This window comes from Desmodus rotundus, chromosome 2 (assembly GCF_022682495.2).
Source record: "Desmodus rotundus isolate HL8 chromosome 2, HLdesRot8A.1, whole genome shotgun sequence".
NCBI lineage: Eukaryota > Metazoa > Chordata > Mammalia > Chiroptera > Phyllostomidae > Desmodus > Desmodus rotundus.
This window is the reverse complement of record NC_071388.1, coordinates 53,048,115-53,071,729: the sequence shown is the minus strand read 5'-3', so window position 1 is coordinate 53,071,729 and position 23,615 is coordinate 53,048,115. Positions and strand designations below refer to the sequence as shown.

Sequence of the window (23,615 nt, the reverse complement as noted above, 5' to 3'; positions counted from 1 at the left end):
TCACTAAATTCCTTTGCAGCTCCAAAGTCTTTCAAAATTTAGACTAGGACTGACTTCAGCCCTCAGGCATCTCTCAGCCACTCCAACCCAAATCAGCACGTGATACTGGGTCCATCTTCCCAGACGAGAGTTTAGCTGTTGGTGTTTAGCCACTCTCAGCTCCTCTGGTTCAGCTCTGATTTTGTAGTGAGAATTCAATAAATCTCAGTTCTCAGTGAAGTGAAGAGAGGAAGTTATACCACCAGTGCAGTGAGGGCTGCCTGCAGATTCAGGGCGTGGTTGAGACTGTCACATGAAAATCACAGTGAGCCCTGATGCCTGGGGCTCAGTTGGTTGGGTGTTGTCTGCAAAGGAAAGGGCTCTGCACAGATTCAATTTCCCAGTCAATTCCCTGTCAGGGCACGTGCCTGGGTTGCGGGTTTGGTCCCGGGTCAGGGTGCGTGTGGGAGGCAAATGATGGATGTTTCTCTCCCTCTCTTTCCCCCTCCATTCCTCTCTCTTCAAAAATAAATAAAGGAAATCTTTTTTAAAAATGGCTAAAAAAGTCAACTAAAAAAATTGTAGTGACTTTGCTTTCATTCGAAGGGCTCTGCAGGAAAGATAATTAGGATTAAGACCCCAGTGAACTAAACGTGCTCTCCTTTTTGGCATAAAAAGATTGATTTCAAGGAGTTTCAGAGATGAAGGCAAGGCTTTCCATGCTGTAAAGTGTTAGCCAAAGAAAGATTAAAGAACCGAAAAAGTCAAAGGCATGTTACTCTGTACATTTTCAGAAGTTAATTTTAAGAAAATGAACTCCTACATATTCTGCTGTGCTTCTGAATCCCTAAGAAGGAGCTACGGAGGGAGCCCTTTGAGCAAAGGACTGTGGGATCTCAAAGGGTTCGCTCTCAGAGTTCTACAACGGGAGGACTCTGCACATCACGAAAATAGAATTTATCATTCAAACTACTTACGGATATAATTTATAATCTGAATTTAATTCAACCTATGTGGTTAGTGAAATGGGGACATAAAGAACTAACATCTGCTAAACATCTATTTTATCAAAATGATATATAATAATAGTAACAGTAGCTAACATAACATTTATAATGTGAACTATGCTGTCAGAAGTACTCTACATATGTTAACTTATTTAATCCTCACAAAACCATTCTTATATGGGGAAACTGAGGCACCAAAAAGTGAAGTGACTTGCCTAAGGTCACACAGATCTAAGTGTCCCCGCTGGGACTCAAACCTCGGCAGTTTGGCTCTCTGCGGCCACCAGGTATCACAAACCTGTCTGTGATTATGGATGCCTGGGTGTTGCTGGGGGGTATTATCATTTTCATGTTACAAATGAGGAAGCTGACACTCAGAGACAAAAAAATAACTTGCTGGTGACTATTAGGGCTGAACTTCAAACTCAGAACCATGAAACCCATGTTCTTTCACCTGTACCCCACATCTAGCCCGCAAAGTGTTGCTGTCATTTAGTAAATGCCTACTTTCTGCCAGGTACTTCTGGAAGGAAGAGATTGAGATATCTAATAACTGCATACACACATTACTGCTAATCCTTACTACACCTATGCGAAGTAAGCAGGATGATCTTTAGTTTGCATGTGAGGACATAGAAACTCAGAAAATTTACGGCTTGGCCAAAGCTTCAGAGAACAACAGGCAAAACCACCATTTTTGAAGGCTGGTGCTCTCAAATTTTGGCCACAGTTGTCCTCTCATCAATGTCTGCTCTTGATATGTAACCATCTCATGAAGTCAGGAATAGGGAAAGGCTGGGAGAGGAGGTGGATAGTTAAGTTTTTCTTTTACGTTGAAGCTTCAGTAATGTTATGCTATCTATACCAAGAAGCCCAGCATAGGAAAGACAGTGCAAGCATGTCCATGGTTGAAACATCCCAGGGGGAGTGATGAAGCTGTCTCAGTGTCAAGGAAAGCAGTGGTGGAAGTCCACAGTCATTCTGGTTTTATGTGCCCATGGTTGTCACACTGGGTGTGGAGGGTACTGAATAGTTTGAGAAGGGACTGTGTCTTATTCATATGGGTCATTCAATATAGGCTTTTATCATATGTTAGTTTAATTGAATGGAGCTTTTGGAAGAAACTGAAGGTGGAATTATTAATCACACCTCTGGGTTCTCCAGGCTTTGTGAAACCTGTGTGCGTGAGCCTGAGAGGGCATGGATTTTGATGGAGTTCTGCAGCTGGCATGGTACTCAGATTGGTAGGAACTCTTGTCTTACAGGACTGCTTCTTACGGTTTGGCCCCTGGACTCACAGCATCAGATCACCTGAGAACTTGTGAGAAATGCAAATGTGTAGGTGCCAACCCAGACTTATGGGGGACTAGCAATCTGCATTTTAACAGCCTTCCAGAGGGTTCTGATGCACTGAAGTGTGAGCACTACTTCACTAGGGAAAGGAAATTGAACATACGGTGCCTGGTTTTGTCTCCTCTGTTTTCTGCTCTTTTCTCTTCCTCACTTCATTACTCTCCTGTAGTGAAGAGGGGGTTTGGGAGACCATCTCTATTTGTTGGACAATCTCTCTCTTTTTTACTATTTACAATACTTTGGAATGTTTCCAACTCTGGCTTGAGAAAAAATAGACCATTTTGTGTAAATATTGTAAAGAATCATTTTGCTTTAGTCAGTATGCATCTATACTGATCTAACTCTATAGAGTTAGAGATCTCTATATATTTCTTCTGTAAAGTTCTTAAGATGGTTGCAAGGAAATGTTAGCTATGTATAAGTTAGCATCTGAGGTAATTTCCAGAGAGAAGTTATCCACAATGCTGTGATAGGCATGCCGGAGTCTTGTGAAATGTCTCTGTGTGTATTTGTGTGTGTGTGTGTCTGTGCATGTGTATGTGTGTATTGTATATGTTGTATCTATGTGCTTGTGTTGTGTGTGTTGTGTCTGTAAGTTTGTTTGTTGTGTATATATGTGCATATGTGTTGTCCTGCAGCAAGAATGGGGGAGAACATTGGACACCCCACCATGGTGGAAAATCTGATGGTTGGGACTTTCTGTCATTTCCTGTATATATCTGTCCTCTGAAAAGATTAAAACTGTGAATGAGCCCTGGCCAGCATGATTCAATTGGTTCGGCATTGTCCTACGGGGTAAGGAGCTGCCGGTTCCATTCCTGGTCAGGCCACATGGCTGGGTTTCAGCCCGGTCCCCAGTTGGGGCGCATGCGAGAGGAGACTGATCAATGTTCTCACACATCGATGTTTCCCTCCCTCCCTTTCACCCCCCCTTCCCCTCTCTCAAAAAATAAATAAAATCATTAAAAAGAACTGTGAATAAAACATCCCAGGGGGACCAGCCTCATGGACCAACTCCCACCTTGAGATATGATGGGAGTCTCCCGAGGGAGGCGCTCCAGATCTGTTCTGAAACCTTTATGGGATCTTTCCATCACCAAAACAAGTGTCCACGAGTCAGCGCAAAGCAATAAATTCTGTCCTTTTAGCAACACCAACACTTTCCATTGCTCCTTTGAATTTACAAAGTTGGGGGTGTGCAGAGAAGGAACAAAAGACCCGATGACCAGCAGGCATTGCATATTTTTACTCTGTATCTCTGACTGACCTCAGGGTAAAAGTACACTGCTGAAAGGGAAAATGTTAGGAAATGCACTCAGCATTTGAAATTCAAACCCCTAATATCTCACCATCTCAGTTGTCTGGTAAAGTCTTTGATAAGATGGGGAATGTGGACAAATATCAAGTAGAAAGTTAAAAATCGTGGAGATGCCATTTGAAGTCCCACGTTTGTGACTACTGCCTCACAGAGAGTTAAGTGGTGTGCACTGATTCAGCTTTCTTAGAAGACAGGGTCCAGCAGAAGTAAGGCCTGCCTGAGTGTGGTTGGTAGGGTAAAAATATGGGTGTGATAATTTATAGTTTTAATTTGAACATTTCACTAAAATGGCATATGGTGTGCTTGAGTGTGATAGTGTTATGTTACAGAATTACATGCTTATGATTTTATAATGAAAGGTTTTGTAATAAAAAGGGGGCGTTATTTGTGCTGGACCATGTATTTGTCACACCCTTTCCTTCTCCATCCCCCATTTGAACTCCTAGTTCACAATGTTTATCTGAGTGCCTGAAATAACATCACAGATTCCCTGCAATAAAGAGTCTCCCACTGTAAAAAAGTCCTAAAAATGGTAAAGAACCCTCTTCCTTAGGTTTTATTTTATTCCTGTCATCTTGAAACTCCTCTACTCAAATTCCTTTGCTAAATTCTTCTTCGCATAAATGGAAATAATTTCTGATATTAACTTCCTCTCCAGGTCTTCACCATATTGCAATTCTTTTTTTTCCCCTTCAGATAATTGTCTCCAAATGCAGTTTCCTCTGCTCCAAACCAGAGCAAATCCGCTTGCCAACAAAGAACTCACTCCGTTTTTCCCCAAGACCTTCTTGCCAATACTGTCTCCTTCTTGGACACCCTCTGCTTCTTGGCTCTGCTGGGGCCCTAGATCTCAGCTGCCTAGTAAGCCATACCAAGCTGCTTGACGTGCCTCATTAGCACCTTGCTCATTAACTTTCCTATGCCTCGCCCTAGAAAGCCCATGCCCTGTTCTCACCGGGTGAATCCCTACACATCCCTAAGAACCTCCTCTGTGAAGCCTTTCCTAACACTCCGCTGAGTGGAGAGTTGGTTTCTCCTTTAGGGCTCCTTTGGACTTCGTGCATTCACTTGTTAAAAACAAATAAAAATGTTTCTATCTGTTAAGGATGTACTCAGCTGATAGTAACAGAAAACTCTGAGTGATAAGACTTAAGCAATAAGGACATTTATTATCTCCCGTGACTAGAAATCCAGAGAAGAGCAGCTTTCAGGGCTGGCTACTTCAGAGCCTGCTCTTGTTATCAAGGACCCGTGTTCTTTCCTCTTCTCCGCTCTGCATTTCTCTTGCTGACATCAGCATGAGGCCGGCAACAAGGTGGGTTATCCTGAGGAAGAAGAGAGTGTTCTCCTCTTTCTCGCTAAGAAGCTCCCTACTCTGCTTTCTTTGACTTTTATTGGGCCACATGTTTTTGTAGAACCAATTATCGGCAAGGGGAATGGGAACATTCCTGGAGCTGGAAATGAGGTCCACTTAGCCTAAGTGCGTGGGGAGGGTGGATAGCTTCACAGATCTGGGTTTCGTTGGGAGAAAAGGGGGATGGATGATGGGTTGACGATCAATGGTGTCTGATACACTAAAGAAATTGAAATATAGTGTTATACATCAATAGTGTGGGGATTTAGCTGCTTACTTTGGCAAGGGAGAATGTCTCATCTATAGCTAGTTTATGCTTGGTAGACACTAAATGCAGAGAGTGAAAGAACTGCAAGACTCAGTCCCTCCACAGTCTTCATGTATTGGCTCCATTTCGCTAGCCTCCTAATTCTCTCCAGTGTCGTGTGGATCTAAATGCGCACGTGATTAGATGCATCTGTGCAGCGTGCCTGTGTGGTCCCTGGGCAGCAGTGCTCCTGCGGGGAAACAGCGGCGGTAGGGGGCGCCCCAGCAGCCTGCCTGTGCCAGGTCTGTCCCACCAGTTCTCAACAGAGCCAGAGATTTTAACACTTTGTGTTTTAAAAACTGTTCTGAAATATGTTTCAGTTAAAAATATAATCACTACGTATATAAGGAAATCCCCATCTGTGTTCCTCTCAGAAAGGCCCTTTAGGAAGGCGCTTCGGCATCAGGGTGAATGACTGTCAGTTCGATGGAGAATCGGTTATGACCTGCAGGCCTAGTATACGAAGAGGCAGTGCACACATCTACCTTATTCTTACCGGAAATCAGGATCACAGGATTCAGCAAGAGGAAACGGAATGGTAGCACCGGAATATTTTAATGTTTTAGGATCAAGGCCATATTTTACTCATTTCAATAACTCCTGCACTCCCAGAGCAACACCTTGTGTGTATGCGGAGTGAAGGCCTGAGAAGGGTGGCAATGGAGTTTTCTCGCGTTTTCAATGTGGCCATGAAATGAGAACTGAGCCAGGCTTATGTTTCTCCTGCTTCTCCCCCAGAGTGCTGTGGGCTCCTTCCCCTTTATCCCTCTCTCCCTCCCTCCTCCCTGTCCCATAACATCACCTTGTCACTGCCTGTCATAGCTAGGAGAGCTATGTGGCAGTCCTTTAAGGCCCTTACACATGATATTTTCAAATGTTGGTCACTGACTAACTACACACATTCAAAGGATCCTTTCTTCTTGACTCCAACACAGTTTGTGGACTTGGAGAAAGTTGGGTTACAGTTCTGCCTAAAGTGTTTAGCTTTTTCCAGAGGGCAGAGAAGAACAGCATAGCGTCTCTGTACTAAGCAGCCTCTTTGTCTGGAGGGGGAGACACAGCCAAGGCCTGCAAAGCAATGCCAAACAATATGTCTTTGTAAAATCAGGCCAGCAGGGGTGTGGTTCACACTGGGAGTGCTGAAAGAGCTCAGAGACAGGCTGCATCAGGGCACGGGCCCCACAGATGGGACCTGAGACAGAGTTTGTAGGATAGGAGTGCTTTAGGGATGAGGTCTATGGTCGAAGCTCCATCCCGGGGCTGGAAGCTGCTGGGAACAGGTTGGAGAGCAGGTCCACACTAGGGAGCCAGTCCACACTGCTGCCACCCCAGCTTCTCAGATGCCCAGACTTGTGGGGCAAGGGATGTATCTGGACTTGAGTTCTGTCTGGAGAAGGTGACGCCCCCAGCTGGCTGGGGAAAGAGCTCAGTGAAGTGTCATGCTTGTGAGAACATGGGCTGGGACCAGGGCTGTGCACGTGTGCTGCGTGGTATTGCTTTGCCAGGACAGGTGCCTTCTTTCCTCCTGAGCACGTCGGATGTGGACTCATGACTCACCGATGAGAGTGGTGGTTCACGTCTATAAGCCGTGGAAGGCAGGCTCTTCTTCTCCTCTTTTGTTCACAAGAGGTTGGAGCTTTCTTTATCCTGTGGCTTTGTGGGAGTATAAAGACAACTCTTTCTTAGCATTTTCTCCCTACTAGCAATTCCACTTTATCTGTCACCTGCTCTCATATATTATGTGAGGGTTGGTCACCCAACACTTCATATTTATGTCAGCAGATGGCTAAAGCACAGAGTGGATGGGTTCTGTGGGGAGGTATCTGGCCTGTGAGGCGGTGGCTTCCCCACTCTTCCTCATACTCTGCCAAGATCCTCTGCCAAGATGAGGATTCCTCTCAGCCGTTGGGGCTGGGGGGAAGCAGCCCCTAGTGTTTTGCCTGGGTCCTCTGAGAAGCAGACTCTGGGACGAGATTCATTGTGCAAAAGATTTATTGGGGGATATTCCTTTGCAGGAAAATGGAGAGGGAGCCTGTGAGTGCCGGGACAGCTGTCGACCCCCATGCAGCCCCACCCTGTGGGGAGAGGGAAGGGAAGGAGGCTGGAGGGAGAAGGTTTAGGCTGCAGGGCAACTCTAAGAAAATTTGGGCAAGGCTAACAGCATACCCTTGAGCCATGGGTAGCCCTTCAGAAGAGTCCTGTCTCCCTGTCTTAGTGCCCCTGTTTACTCAGCCTTTGGCTGGCCTCAGCATGGATGTGGCCATGGACTCCTGAGCACAGAAGCCGAGCCCATGCGCAGCTGCACTCCTCACAGTGGGAGGCCTATCTGACAGGTGCGTTTTCATGGCCATTCCATCAGGTGACCTCTGGCAGCAAGCAGTTGACTTCATTTACTCCAGGGTGCCTCTACTTGAAGGCTGGGACCAGAGCTGGTGCCGAGGGCCAGGCAGGGCCACTCAGATTTTGAGGCCTTGTATGAATTTAGCCACACGGTCCCAGATATCAGGCACTTGTTATCATGACAACTACTTGTTTTCCCTGCTTGGGAAAATTTAAAAAGTGGAGACTTCATGTTTACTTCTTGTTACTGCATTGAAAGCACATTGCAGAAGTGAGTGGCTCACCCTGTGGGAACTTGGACTGGTATTAATGCAGGTTCTTTCCGTTCAGTCCCCATGCAGATGGTGTCTTGTGCTGCGCTTCTTTATCTCGCACTGAGTGGGAAGCAGAATCCTGGTACCACTCATGGTACCTGCCAAATAACTCTTAGAAAATGAATCCTTCATGGGCAAAGAGTGTTGGGAAAGTGATTCTTACGCAGGTGCCCTAAAGCACTTGGCAGTGCGTGTAGGTGGTGTGTTTTCCCTTGTCTTTCCTGACTAGTCATATTGTAGTCATTGACTCTGCTCGTGGGAGGCCGCCCACGCCCACGGCAGACCAAACGCTCATGGCAGATTATACCCACCCCTATCTTCTCCTGCTAATAAAGGCTAGGCCACAATATTTGTCACTGTTATGGAAAAGTGGGCCAAATACTGAAGAATGACTAAGGTAAAAATATTCTCAAAAGAAATCCGTTTTCAATTTCACCTCTCCCTCTAATTAGTTCTCCACATTGTTGCCCAAGTGATAGTTCTTAGATGAAAATCTGATTGTTTTACTCCACTGCCTAAAATCGTTCAATAGTTCTATATTGCCATTGGGTTTAATCTAAAGACTTATTAGCATGGCAGATGAGCCTCTTTGTGACCTAGCCCCTACCTATGGTCTACAGTCTGGAGTTTCTCCCCCATACTCTCTTTCCCTCCCTCCATTTTTCTCTTCTTCTCTTCTTACACCACTATTAACTTTCTAAATCTACTGGGTTTTTAAGTCCCTCTGTATTTACATTATATCTTAGTTAAGTTATCTTAGTGCCTGTTAACACAGAAACACAAATATTTCAGTGACTTCACAACAGAAATTAACTTTTCATTCACATAATAGTCCAACGCACATATTCCTGGTTGGTAGATGGCTTTCCCCAACCTGGCATCTCAGGGCAAGTGCCTTTATTCACTCCTCATCTATCTAATACATGGGAAGAGAGAAGGGAGAAAACTCCCCTACTTCTTCAGTGTTGTGGCCCGGAAGTGGCACATATCACTTTTGCTTAAATTCCATTGTTGAGAACCCAACCGGATGCAAGACAGCCAGGAAACACAATCGCTGGCCACACATTCACTTCTCAGCAGCAATTCCGCACACTGGAGAACATAAAGCCTGGGCAGCTTCTAGCTTTCTTCACTGCTACTTTCATGCTTACTTCCCACATGTGCAGCCTGAATCCCAACTTCCCTGATTCATCTCACCTGGGCAAATCATATGTGTGACCTTTTAAGATCCATCTGAAGCTTTACATCATTCAAAAGGCCTTGGAGCATCTCCACTCTATGCTCATGTGATACAGAGTGCTTACCAGCTGTCATAGCTCATGTCACACTGTATTACAGTTGTTTGCTTAGGTATGGGTCTTTATTTTACAAATTTGAGCTCCTGTAGGACTCGAACTGTATTTTTATCTTAAATTAGTAAATGTCTGGCACAAAATATGTACCCAAAAACATTTTATTAAATAAAAGAAAAGTTACTAGTTGAATCAAGGGAGGGTCGTAAAACCTCCAACATTGGATGTTTTTAGTGTGACCTTTATCTTAAAAGAGTAGATTTATGTTAAAACACATATATCAATCCTAATTTTAAATTGAGGAGCATGTAGGCCTTTGAAGTTTCTTTGCTATTATTAATAAATCCATAATGTTAAGAGCATTCATGTGATCAAATTACCAGGAGCACCTGAACAAAGTTTATAAACTTAAAAGTCAAGAGCCTAAAAGGAATGTGTGTCATTAGAATGCATTTGGCTATGAACTAGGTGAAAATGTATTTAAAATTGTTTGAAAAATTAGAGAATATGCCATGTCACATAGAAAGAGGTCTAGAATTAGCTCTAGGATAGGTTGGTCCAGTGGCTCACCTAAGGTCCTGGCTCATCCAGGACCTGGGTCTGTCTGTATATTAGTCTTACCTTCATCAGTATATTTACTGTGTCCTTGGGCTGGATCCTCTCAAGGTCACAAGATATATGCTAACAAAAAAATGGGGAAATGTTTTGCCTTGGTCATGTCCTGAGGGAAAGAACAAGAACACCTCTCCCCCAACCACAGAAGCTCTTTCTTTTAGTCTGACTGGGGCTGTCGTAGATTCACGCTGAGCTGTGGGCCGGAACTTTCTCCATGGGAATCCTGTCTCCTGACCGGATTATGCAGTATCTGTCACAGAACAAAGACTTTCTTGAAGCACTTGGGTGGCTAGAAAAGAGGGATAGCTCTTCTCTCCAAAATATATGGGCTCATTAGGAAGGAAAAAACGGGGAGAATATGTGCTGGATGTTCAAACAGTAGTGTCCATCACAAATATTTTAACAATATAATCTGTTGAACTGGTGTCGTGAAAGAGTGAACAATTCTCTAAAGCAGGCAATGACCCAATTCTGTCACCCACTACTTCTACAAGTTCCAAGTCACACATTTAAAAGCATGCAAGAGTGAACATTTTAGACTGTTCCCCCCATGCAATTGTTTATTCTTTATTTTAGGCCTCATTATGGGATTAATCTTACGCTATGCCACGGCACCAACTGATATTGAAAGTGGAACTGTGTATGATTGTGGGAGACTGGCCTTCAGTCCATCAACTCTGCTGGTTAATATCACTGACCAAGTTTATGAATATAAATACAAGAGAGAAATAAGCCAGCACAACATCAGTCCTCACCAAGGCAATGCCATGCTTGAAAAGGTAAGGATCCCATCTCATGTTTTTTGTTTTCCAGTATAAATAATTGCATCATACATGAGCCATCATAAATAATATATTCACACACATACATATGCCCTTTTTCAACAGCACACTATTGGGGTGATTTGATTGACTAAGGGGTTAACACCTTAATATACTCTTATTGTAAGCCCAGTTTTCTGTATTTTTAATATAATTTTTCATATAATTTTTTGTAAGCCAGAGTTACATTAGATAAAAAGACATAATTCAGATGACTCTGCCTTTCACGGTACTTGATTCAAGTTTTCACATGTGTGTTTTGAGTATCATTATATACATTACCAGCCGACTACTCAGTTCAAATTTCCCTTAAGTCAAAAGGAAAATGGGGAGAATGAAAAGATTTGCACTTGCAAACCTTGATCTAGGATGACTGGCTTTTGGCTGTCAACACACGGTGGTGCCACTTGGCTGGTTTTAAGTACACTGATGAGAGATTAATCTCAATAGAGCTTTACTCCATTAGTTTACTTATGGAATCTTAGGTAGAAAAAAGGAAAATTCTGACATGACTTATCTTTTAAAATATGGTTTTATTATTGCAAATTTGTGAGCTGCCTCAGGTGCTGGAAGGCAAATTTCTTTCTGCTCTCAGGAGTCTGGATCAGAAACCAGGTGCAGTTAGTTACCTTTTGTGATACCTTGTATGTTATGGACCAGTCTTTGCAATAAGTGAAGGTGTTTAACAATACAAGTCCATGCTAAGAACGAGAATGTCACATGACTTATTCCAGATCCTTTTTGGGTCAAAGTTGAGAACTTCCTTGACAGTATGGAAGTGTATTTTATCACTTTTATCCCACATGGATTTAGTTTCTTTTAATTATACTTTTTTTTTTCCATTTTGAGATACTTACAGTAGAAGTCTGCCATTTTTTCCCATTGAACATGGGTAATTTTTAGTGGTTTTTGAAATATTATCTTTTACTAACACATGTCTGGATTAACTTCCTCCTACCACTTGGTGAGGGCTCAGGAAAGTCAAACTAAAAATAATATTGTCCTAAATTAGACTTAGTTAGGAAAGCAAATTGAAATACACAGAAAGAAAATGAAGTAATGTATTTCTGGGATAAAAAGGAGCAACTTCTAGATATGCTGTTTTGGGTAATCTCTTCTATGTAAGTCTCCCTGTTCACATGGATGATAGAAAGTTACCTGTCTTGAAATAAGCAATTTTTAAAACTGACCTGATTAGCATCATAGGACTTTAACAAATGCTCTTCAGTTTTACCTTTGGTTTAGTACCAGGACATAATTATTTCCCTCCTCACTTTCTTACATATATATATACACATATATATATTTATTTATTTATTTATATATTTATATTTGCATTTCCAAGCAGCACAATTTTGTTCTCTAACAGAACTGCCAACAAACACCGGATCAGAAATTTTGTTCATTGCTGGGGTCCCTTGGTTTTTTTACTAGGAAGAGTATGAGTTCTGCACATAAAATGTTTAATGGACCTTGAATGGCTCGAGAATATTTTGAGATTAACTTCTAAATCATGTGACTCATTGAATCGCAGTTCAAATTTGTTTCTCCAGACATCCAAGGTTAGCAATAGGTGACTCCATACCCAAGGGAATGGGCACCCACTGGTACACTTACTGTGTTAGGTGACATTAAGTGGAAAGATCTTGGTTATAAATAGCCGGAGTATATTAGTGCACATTTGCTGCTCACACTTACTTGCTAATGTGTGGGGACTCCAGTTAATCTTCGAAAATGAAAAACCCATAGTCTGTCTTCCTTATAGGATTCTCCACTGCATGCAGCTATTCATATCAATCAATCAATCAATCGATCGTGTCAGATGCAAAAGGATTCCAAAAAAAGGAATATTCTTGGGAGGCTATAAGGAGGTAACATGGAGCAATAGGGAAAAAATTTAGGACCAGACAGATCTCCCATATGTCCTTAGTAAATTCCTTGAACTTCCTAATCTCCAATTTTCTTATTTGTAAAGTGGGAAAATTAGAACTACTTTGTAGGATTGTTTCGATGTTAAATGAGATGATGCACATAAAATGCCTGCCTCCCATGAGGCCCTTCACCTTGTGCTGCTGTTGCTCTCGCTACCACTCCCACTGCCACTTCTAGCACCCCTGCCAATACCGCCGCCAGTGAGCACTGCCTCCGACATGATGCTTCCTGCACTGCTCGGAGATAATGTTTGAATGCTTAATGCATGCCAGGGGTTAATAAAATGTGTGTTTGTTTTTTAGTTTATTTAAAATCTATTGGGGAGAGAATACCAATGTATACTATACGCCTGTATATAATTTAGTTCTAAATTTTAGCGTAGGGACCAGGAGGACTATGAAAGTTTACAGATTAGTTGTCACAGATAGCTGAATATGTCAGGGAGACTTCTTTCAAGAGGTCGCTCTTGAGAAGGGCTTTGAAGGGTGGGCATGGTTTGGATAAGCAGTAGGAATTGTGTTCAGAAAGGTCACTGGGCAGGATGGATTGCAGGGTGAGGGGTGAGGGGTGGGTTTGTGGGTCAGAAGGCTTCATAGACTGTCCGGATCAACAGAATCTGCTTCATATAGGACATAGGCACAGTGTGAAAAGAAGAGTCTGGCTTGGCTGTTTTAGACCTGGTGGGAGAATATGAGAATCCCAGGATAGAGGTGAAAGAGGGAAAGAAGATTTGAGGGCAAGGGTGTGTGAAAATGAGCCTGGATCTGCCTAGAGGTCATTTGATTTAGAGCAAGGAAGGGACCTGACCTTACTAAGTTGAGCCCCATCATTTCATAGGTGAGTAAAACAATACCTTCAGGACTGAATTGATTTAAGTCACTGGTTCCCAACCATGTCTGCACTTTGGAGTCACCTGAAGAGTTAAAGCATCCTGATGCTTTTTATTTATCCCTGGAGTTTGTGATTTTATTGGTTTAGAGCATGGCCTGATTTTTGGAATTTTTAGAGGTTCACCAGGTAATTCTGGGCAGACAAGTTTGGGAACCATTGCTTTAGTCCCATGTGTGTTCGGGTGAATACGGTGAAGACGGGAATGCCACATTCACGCTCCTTCCCCTCGCTGCACTTCCGTGGGTTTTGCTTCAGGACCTTCACTCATGTCATTCTTTTTGTCTAAAATGGTCTAGTTCCTGCTTGTCAGATTCAGGGTTCTTCTTATCTCTTGAATCTTAGTGGTTTTTTTTTTTTTTTTTGAAATGTCATCTCTTCAGAGACGGCTTGCCCCTACAATTCTCTCATATATTGCCCCTGTGTCTCCCTCTCCCTTTTCCCTTTTTCTCTATTTTGTTTACTTAGCACCATCTAAAATTATATATGTGTTTTCTTGTTTATTAATTATCGTTCTCCTATTGTTTACTGTCCAGTAGACAGTAAACTTCACAAAGGCAGGCCATGCCTTTTTATCGACCAATGTATCCTCAAGGCCTATTACAGTGCTTGATGCATAGTTGCTTCTAAATAAATGAATAAATGAATGAATAAACAAGAGAGTCTGAAAGCTTGGTAGAGCACATACAGCTAGAATGTTTGGACATTATCATCTCGGAGTTGGTAGAATTGGAGCATCCTAGATGCTTAATGATTGAAGAAACTAAGGTGTTATCTAAACACAGAAAATAAATGTGTACCTAGAGAAATTACATGGTGGGCCTGGGGTGCTACTATTGGTTAGAGGAAGAACTGGGACGCATAGCACTGTACCCTGAGTCCTGAGTGGTTTATCATACCCCACACAGCTGGGCAGGCTCCCAAGTGGCCTGTGACAGAGAAGGACAGGGTGCCTTGGCTGGGATGTGGGAATCTCATAGTGAGCCAGGTAGAAGGAAATGAGGACCAGAGCTGGAAAGGGAGGAGGACGCTCAGGGCACAAGAAGAGGTACAGCACAGCAGTCGCAGAAGTCATTGGCATAGCCCCGTGGAGTCCTTTTTCTTTGTGGTACTGATTGAAGAGAGCATTTGGCCTTTGTTTCTAAAAGTTACAGGATGGGGGGTTGAGTTTTACTCTCAGAAGGATGTAGTTTAGAGGCCTGAATGAAGTTCCGGGCTTCAGGGTATGGAGAAGCTAGAACGAATTCCCTTTGGGAGCTTTATAAGAGGGCGTGTATTTCTGGAATGGCGAGGCATTGATGTGCTTGGACACAGCGCTGGGATTGATGGCTCCCTGAATTCCTTCTAACAAGACGGTATAAAATTGGAAAATATGAGGGCTCTTGTTATCTACATAAGCAGCAGTACGCTGTGCTTTTATACCACGTATAAACATACAAAAATTTCAGGAAATATCATATACCTAGCTTGTTTTGTTCATACTCAATACAGATGAAGGTTTAGATAAGGAAAAATATTTTCACTTAAAAACTTGCGAAAACAGTATTTTTCTATACATTATAAGCAGCAAGCTGATGATCTCAAAACAGCTTTTTGTGAGAATAAAAATAGATGGCGTTGTTTTGTATTTATCCAGTCATTTTTAAAATCATTTGTCAAATTGTTCTGTGGATCCAAAGTGTGCTTAACTAGTTTTAAGTGATTGGAACCTATATCCTACTACACAATGGCTTTACAGACATTCATTTGTTATGTAATATTTAGGAATACTAAATTGCCTACTAAGCATTTCTGAGTTTCATATCAATAGGAAGTTTAAAAAGTTGCTTGTGAAGAGCAGGCGATGAAACTTTCTCCATCATTCATGCTTGCAACGCAAATGAACTGAATGAGTCCTATCATTTTCAATTCTGAAGTAAGGACTGATCTCAAGGAGTTTATTAGTAAATCAGGGAAAACACAGCATTCAAGTAAATGAATAAATACAGTATAAGGCCGGCATCAAAGGAGTGGGCCAAGTACCACAGATATGCAGAAGGAAAATATTATATCTTGTTAGGATGATAGGAAATATTTCAAAGAAGGATAGCTGACTGACTCTGATGGTGGTGATGTGTGGTATGGAGAGAGCCATTCCAAGCAGATGGAAATGCATGACAAGGAGGTGGTCAGTAGGGTAGAGAGTATTGTAAGAAAGAAAGACATGTTCGATCTGTTGAAGTAGTGAAGGCCAGTGAACCAGGGGCCTGGGGAGAGGTACAGCTTTATTGTGGAAGCCCTTGAGTGCCAGGTTAAGTCATGCTCACTCTGTAGTCAGTAGAAGAATATAATGTTGACAAAAGCAAAGAAATATTTAGGCAGCCATGGCCATGATATAGAGTAAAAGTAAGGAGCTGGATGAGGCCTAAGTTTGGGTGGTAACTAAGAGGCAGATGGAAGAGAGGCAAGGAAGGGGATGCTGTAGGGTTTGAACCCATTGGACCAAGGAGGAAGGGAAATCAGCTTACTCTGCTACCCTGGTCTGTGGGTTCCCAGATCATGCTGAGACAGAAATGAGGAAGTTAGAAGTCAGGGAAAGGAGCTGGTTTGTAGGGGAAAATCACAAGTATGATTTAAAACTGGTGAATGAATGAATATATCTCATTAATCTATTTATCATTGACTTAACTATTATGTTTTTGCCATATTGAGTTCAAAGGGTAAGTAGGTCATCTAGAAAAATCTTGCAGACCCAGTAAATTTTCAAAAGTTGTCAGCCCAGTTAAATTTACACTTCCTTTCATTCACACATCAGTTGACTGTAATGTAAACAGTCAAAGGAAACTACCCAGTGAAAATTTTGCCACGTCTTCACTTCCTGTGTGGCAAGTGGCACTATCATTTGGTAAGGGCTGTTGCTTTGGAGTAAGTCACACTGCTGAGTAATCTGTCCTGCCTATTGTTTCCATAAAGAGAATTGCCAGGCTGCAGATGGTCACACTGAAGCTACTATCAATTGTGTTGATAATAGTGTATGGTTTAGTGATTTTTAAAGGAAGTAATCATTTGGCTTTTAAAAATAATTTTGCATTTGTAGCACTAAAAAATTTCAGTGTCTTAATTTTTTTCTACTATTCAACATTTTTAATGGCAATTTTGACTTTTTGTTGTTTGGAGTCTTAAATCTTACATGTTTATTTCTAAAGTCCTTTTTTTTTTTCTAGTCTTTCCCTTTCCTTAAGTATTCTGATTGCAGAGGCCAGAGGGCAAAACTCTTGTGGTGAGAGGAGCAGTGTGACCAGCCAGAGTCACTGGACCATAAGATAAATGTGTGCAGTTAATGTGGGGACACCTTGGGGACGATAAAGGACAGGAAAGAAATTTCCTCTAAAACTGTTCTAGGTACTCCAAGAAAAGCAAGCATCACAATAAATCAGCATCTGGGGTTTAAAGAAACATCTAGATGATACTATCAATTATGCCTCTATTCTACAGAGAACAAGGATTCATGATTTATGTGTCTATATCGTGACAAGTCTTGGCTCCTCCCATGGAGACAGCCCTGGGCAATCTCAAGCTTGGCAGTGAGTGGGGTGAGGCTGTTTGGATGGACTTAGCTACTTTCATCTTAAAACTTAGTTAAGAGATCTGTTGTTAATAGAGAAGCTTAACATTTTTTTGTTATAGTTGTTTTCTTCCACCTTAGTTCAACTTTCTTTGCAAAAGATTAGCCTGAGAAATTTCAGAAATGCCTCAAGACTCTAAATATCCCTCTTACTTTTTTGCTAGTGTAAAGGCATTTTTACTTTATTTTTTCCAGTTGTATTGAGATATAATTCACATATAAAGTTGTATTAATTTAAGGTATAAAATGTAATGATTTGATATATGTATTTATTGTGAAATAATGACCACAGTAAGTTTAATTAACATGCATCATTTCACATAGCTACATTTTTTCTTGTGATGAGAACTTTTTAAGATCTACTCTCTGAGAGAGTTTCAAATATACAATACAGTATCGTTAACTACAGCCACGCTGTACATTACATCCCCAGAACTTTCTTACCTTGTGACTGGAAGTCAGTACTTTTTGATTCCCTTTATCCATTTCCCCAACCTCTCACTTCGCACCTCTGGCAACCACCAGTCTATCTCCTGTTTCTATGAATATTAGTTTAGATTCAACATAAATGAGATCATACAGTATTTGTCTTTACCTTATTCTGTTTAGCATAATGTCCCTAAGGTCTATAGCCTCCATTGCAAATAGAAGAAATTCTTTCTTTTCTTATGGCTGAATAACAATCCATTGTGTATCTCTGTTATTTCTTTATCTATTTTTTTCTTTATCCAATTTTCCATTGATGGGCACTTCAGTTGTTTTAATCTCTTGGTTATTGTGAATAATGCTATAATGAGTGTGGGAGTGCAGATATCTCTTCAAGATCCTAATTTAAATTTTTTTTTGGATAAATGTCCAGAAGAGGAATTGCTGGGACATATGGTAATTCTACTATTATTTTTTTCAGGACCCTTCATACTGGTTTCCACAGTGGCTGAATCACTTTACACCCCCATTAACAGTGCAGGAGGGTCCCTTTCCTTCACACCCTTGTCATCTCCTGTCTTTTTAACGAGCTACCTGACAAGTGTGAGGTGCTCTCTCATTGTGGTTTCGATTTACATTCCCTGATGATTAGCTCACTTTGGTTATAATTTACTCATTGAACAAAACAGATTCTCTTCATTCACGTAGTCATTCAATCAATATGTTTCTGTGGGGTGTTCATCAAGTGCCAGGCATTTGTTCTAGGTGGTACACGTATAGCAGTGAACAAGGCAAAGTCCTTGCTTTCATGGAGCTTAGCTTCTCGGGGAGAGACAGACAAGGGACGGTTGAGCATAAGCGTTTGTAATCTGATGTCAGGTGGGCATATCTGCTATGAAGACAAGTTAGCAAAATGAGAAAGGGTGGACAGAACAGTGGGTTTGTCCTAAGTGCAAGGCTCCCTGAAGGGGAAAGTTGAAGCCAAGATCTCACTGACGTGGGGAAGGAGCCACACAGAGATCTGGAAGAAGGGAATTTCAAAACAGAACTAACGGGAACCCAGTGCCCCGAAGGCGGGCAGGCTCTGCATAGTGACCACTTCTGCAGGCCTGCCTTCAAAACGCGTAGCCCAGTCACAGGAGTTGTCCCTCCACGCCTCAGCTGTAACTTGAACGCACCAAACTGCAGGGATAAGAATTACCCTAGACAGCGTTCCTTCACCAGATACGTGTGTGTGAGTTGGGATTAAGCCCCTGGCCCTAGAAGCCAGCTCCGTGTTCTGAGACAGGACTGTGGGCACAACACTCAGGAAATTCTGACCGCTGGGCAGAGGACTTCTTTTTTCTTTTACACACATCACCCTCCCAGGACTTCTGTCCTAAGGCAATGGACCACTGGAATATTCACTTGGGGCAGGGATTGAATTTAACCAGCTATTCTATTTTAATTCTTAATAAAAAGCCTTGTTACTCAAAATAATGTAGAGGCTGTTGGTGCCTTTGGCCTCTTGGCATGACACCTGGCTTGAGCACAGATTGTACTGATGTCTCTCCTGCTCTCTCTTGGTTAGAAAACGAAGAGTGACGTGAAAATATAGGAGTAGGTTGCACACTGGGTTTGGTGCTCTTTCTAACATGACAACATTCGGTAAAGGGGAAAGGGGCTATGGGAGTAAAGGGAATGGCTTCTCAGATTCCTGGCATCAAGCCCTAGAAAATACCCCAGACCGCCATAGGCAGAAACAACTGGGATGCCCTCCCATCTCCCAGTCACTCCTGCCTCCTGACTGTAGCCTGGTCTTGGGTCCTCTTAGGTCACTGAGCACATGATGAGCGTTCTTAGGCCTTTGCAGCCTTGGCCATGTGTGGGAACCAGGATTTCATCCATCTGACCACCCATTTGTGTATTTCCAGAAGGACTTAACGTGGTATTACAGACACCTTTCCTAGGAACTGTGGGAGCTGGCATAGCAGAGCACACCGTGGACACACCATGGACCAGTGCTTTGGGATGCTGAGTCTCTGCCACCCACTTTGGTATAGCAGGACAGGTTTCATGGCTGTGAGGCAGGGAGTTGGTGCCTGGAGGCTCTGAAGCTGTTCTCCTCAATTCCCAGTGCTTTTCAGTTTGAGATCATACAATTCAAGACCATGGTGATTATGTTCCCTGAGAGGCTGACCTTTAAAAAGTATGATTCATACCTTGTCATTTGATACTATTTTCTGTATTTATTATGTGTTATCCATCAACAAAGTATCCCTCCTAAGTAACCTTTTTGGAAAAACCCAAAATAGTACTCTTTCAAACATCAACACGTGTGTGGTGGGAAATGGCATATACGGTGGTTAGAGCCCCACTCTGCAGTCAGAATCCTGGGGTTCAAGCCCCAGGTCTACGTTTAGCCTGTGAGGTGATCTTTCGTGTGCAGCCTAACCCCAAATGAAGCACTACTAGTACCGACCTCAAAAGGACTAAGTGTAATAGTTTGTATAAAGGGTTACTATGCCAGGCATGTAATAAGTTCTCAGTAAATTGTAATTATTCTTACTAACCACCAGGTAACTGCTACATACTTTAAAGTACCAATTTCTAAACTTTTGTTTATGCACCCACCCCATCAGTAAAACATTCTTGAGTGTATGTACGCCTGCTTATTTACAAACGAGATGCAAGTACTGCTGTGTGACTGTATTATGTACATTATAAAGCAGTATCAAACCAGAATTTTTAAAAGAATGAGATAAAAATGAAATATACTATGTTCTTTATACACTCTCTAAGTATAGGCACACCTCAACTCAGAAATCAGTAGAATAGCTCATATTTTACTAAAATTTTATTTTCAACAATTTTTTATAACTTCCTTAAAAAATTCTGTTCTCTGAAATCTGAAACCCTGTATTCTGGGTCTCAGCAGCCCCATGTGTACAGGGGCTCTTGACCTCAGATAAGGGTGGTCTTGGGTCCTGATTAGCTCATGGGAGCTCTTGGCCCCACTCCAAGTCACCCCCACTGTTCTACTCCAGCATCGGGTTCTCTCGTCTTACAGCCCCACCTGCGGTCCTCCCACTGTGTCTTAGCTGAGCTGCCAGTTGGCATCTATTTCCATTATGCCTGGATTAATGTCAATCTCCTTGTTAGACCATAGGCTTGGGACAAGGCTGTCTGTGGTCACTGGTGTTCCCAGCTCAGGTCTGGGCGCTGGCATGTGGTGGACACCCTGTGGATCCCAGTGAGTAGAGGATACATTAAAGTGTCATCCTTCTCTTGTCACAGGCTCCTTGGCCCCATCTTAGTTGCCAGCCTATGTATACCCAACTGTCCATCGCAGAGTCCCCTCAGAGGGAAGTACCAGGGCTCAGTGATGCTTGTTTGCTACTCAGAGGGTTGAATTTCTGGAAGTCTCATCTCCAAATGATTGAGCAGGGCTGGAGGGAAAGAGAGAAAAGGAGGCCGGGCCCAGGAGAGATAAACAGAGGGGGAGAAAGGGAGGGACAAAGACAGAGTTCCCCTGAGACTTTTCAGTCTGAATAGATAAAACTTAAAAGGAAGCTTTCAATTCTGCTCCCCTTTGCTTTGTTTCTTCTGATACATTAAACTGTGGCAAGAGTGCTCATTTACTATTGCTGGTCTCTAAAGAGTGAGTAGTCATATAAGGTTCAGCCGACTGCCTTTCCCAGTTCTTCCTTAAGGTCAGAAAGCAGCTCCTCGTCCGTAGCTCATGCAGCCAGAGGGTGGGATCCCCACTGGCCAGCACAGGACAGTGGGCCCAAAGGAAGATCCACATTTGACTGGCTTGCCCCGTTCCATTTAAGCCAGGCTTCCATTGGGTGTCTCCGGTGCCCCACTGAGATCCATTTCTGATTACAAGACTAACTGGGTACTGTCTGGTTTACAGAGTCCCACCCCATGTGGGGGTGTGTGGAGCTAGAATGTCCTACAAATTCGGGTGCTCTTCACCTTCCTTTTGGACTGTTGCACACTGGTTTCCACAGAAGCAGACCAGCGGTGGAGTTGAGCAGGCAGGAGGGTTGACCGCCCTTGAGATCAGCACCTTCTGAAGGGAAGAGGGATGAAGTCTGAGTGACTCAGGGAGATGTGAAGCTGAGATGCAGGCTAAGTCCTTGGAGTTAGAAGACCCTTCTGAGTCATCCCCAGTTGGACTGAATGGCCTGACTTCAAAAATACCAAGCCGTTCTGTCTTCAGGTGTGGATTACTTGGATGCGGCCTGGAGTGAGGAGGAGTCTGTAGTCTTGGCAATCTCCGAAGGGCTGGCAGCACTCCTCGCAACAGGGGAACAAGGCCTCGGGAAGGGGAGTCCCAGGATTCGACACAAGGGCCCTTGTTGGGGAGAAAAAAATATTTTCCTCTGCCTGTGTAGGTTCTCGAATAGGGCACCTCTAATAAAGGCCAGATTAACAAGAGAAGAACAAACAGAAGTTTATTAACATGTTTATTTCGTATATATGAGGGGGGACCAAAACGCCCGGAATTTATTTATAAAAAAATTGTGTGTTTATTCTGACACGTTTAAACTTTAGTCACCTTCAAAGTACTCTCCATTTGATACAATATACATTACTAAGGCGTTTTTTCCGCTGCTCAACAGTTTTTGAACTCATCAATTTTGATGCCTTTTAGTACCTATGCTGTTTTTTGTGTCACCTCTTCCACATCAGCAAAATATTTCCCTTTGACGACTTTTTTCATATGGGGAAACAAAAAAGTTACTTGGGGTGAGATCAGGTGAATAAGGAGGGTGGGGCTTGGGGGTCCATGCTGTTGTTGGTTAAAAACTGCTAAACACTCAGTGTGGTGTGGATGGGTGATGTGGTCACCAGCAAGCAGTGTTCTCAGCATTGTGGCTGAGATGAGAGACAAATTCACATGGACTATCCAATCCTGTGGAAGAAAAGGGACAGAACGGCTACTCTCTCAAGAGGAGAGCACCCCAATCCTTGCCTTGACAGGGTTTTATTGGCTTAATTTGCATAGGAATACAGGGCATATACTTAGAGCTCATCAATCATTGTCAGGCAGAAATGATCAAGTAGATAACATTCAAAGAACTCTGAGGGCTTATTCTGAGTCAGGGTCAGAGAGCCAAAGGGCCATAAAACTTTGGGGAAACAAACTCATTTCAGGCTTGGACCCTTATCATTTAAATTGAGGCTATTAGCAAAGCAGGTTTCACAGGATTTTATGCATTCTTTCTTAGGCCTGATTGCCCTGGGGAATCCGCCCTTTTCAGCACAGGGCTGCACCCACCTCCAGCATTGTTTCAGGCTTAGGTCCAGCAGGGGAAATAAGGCAGCCAAGAGATTAGGAGACTTCTTGCAGACAGAATGAAGACTCAGGCCATGTCAAAGCCAAGGGGCGAGGGGCCATCACCCCCTTTTTCTACAGCCCCCCAAGTCCTTCCCTGAGGGTTCCCTCATGACCACGCTTGTCTTAGGTCATCCCTCCCTTGAGGAATCTTACCCGTCATTGGCTAACCAGTCATGCACTGGGGGCCAGGCAGTGTGTAGTAAAGTGGGCAGAGAGGCACACCTGCCAGGGAGATAAGCTTTGTCTCCTTAGTGGCTTAGGATCTCAAGGTCTCTCACTCAGCCTTAGCCATGGGGGTTACAGCTTCTGAAACCAGGCAGGGAGGTTCCCAACTGACAGGTTCACTCGTAAATCACCCATCATGAAGTGGGCAAACACATTGAAAGAGTCTTCAAAAAAATTCACCCAAGCTAGACACAGCCTCTCACAACAATGCCATCTCGTACATTGATACAGGTGGGCTCCTAGAACACCCACCTAGTGGGGGAAGCCTGTACTACAGGGGTCTCCAACCTTGTGGCATCTCTGGGCCACAATGGAAGAAGAAGAGTTGCCTTAGGCCACACATTAAATACACAAACACTAATGAAAAATAATGAGCACAAAAAGGTCCATGCATAATTTTTGTGATATCTACCACCACGGATAAGCAAAAAAGTCCTTCCATAATCACCCTAATTATGCAGTGACCCTTTCGATAATCTTAAAATCATCAAGCAGATCCCAAGTTTGTGAT

At 42.9% G+C, this 23,615-nt stretch overlaps 1 protein-coding gene across 1 annotated transcript in view; it reads left to right on the top strand.

Annotated features, from left to right (window-relative positions):
- The window catches only part of SLC9A9 (solute carrier family 9 member A9), a 520,093-nt gene that overhangs the window by 5,730 nt on the left and 490,748 nt on the right, over positions 1-23,615 (top strand). Inside the window, exon 2 of the mRNA XM_024556352.4 lies at positions 10,456-10,658. Coding sequence (XP_024412120.2) covers positions 10,456-10,658 — 203 coding nt within the window. The remainder of the gene's footprint in view (positions 1-10,455; positions 10,659-23,615) is intronic.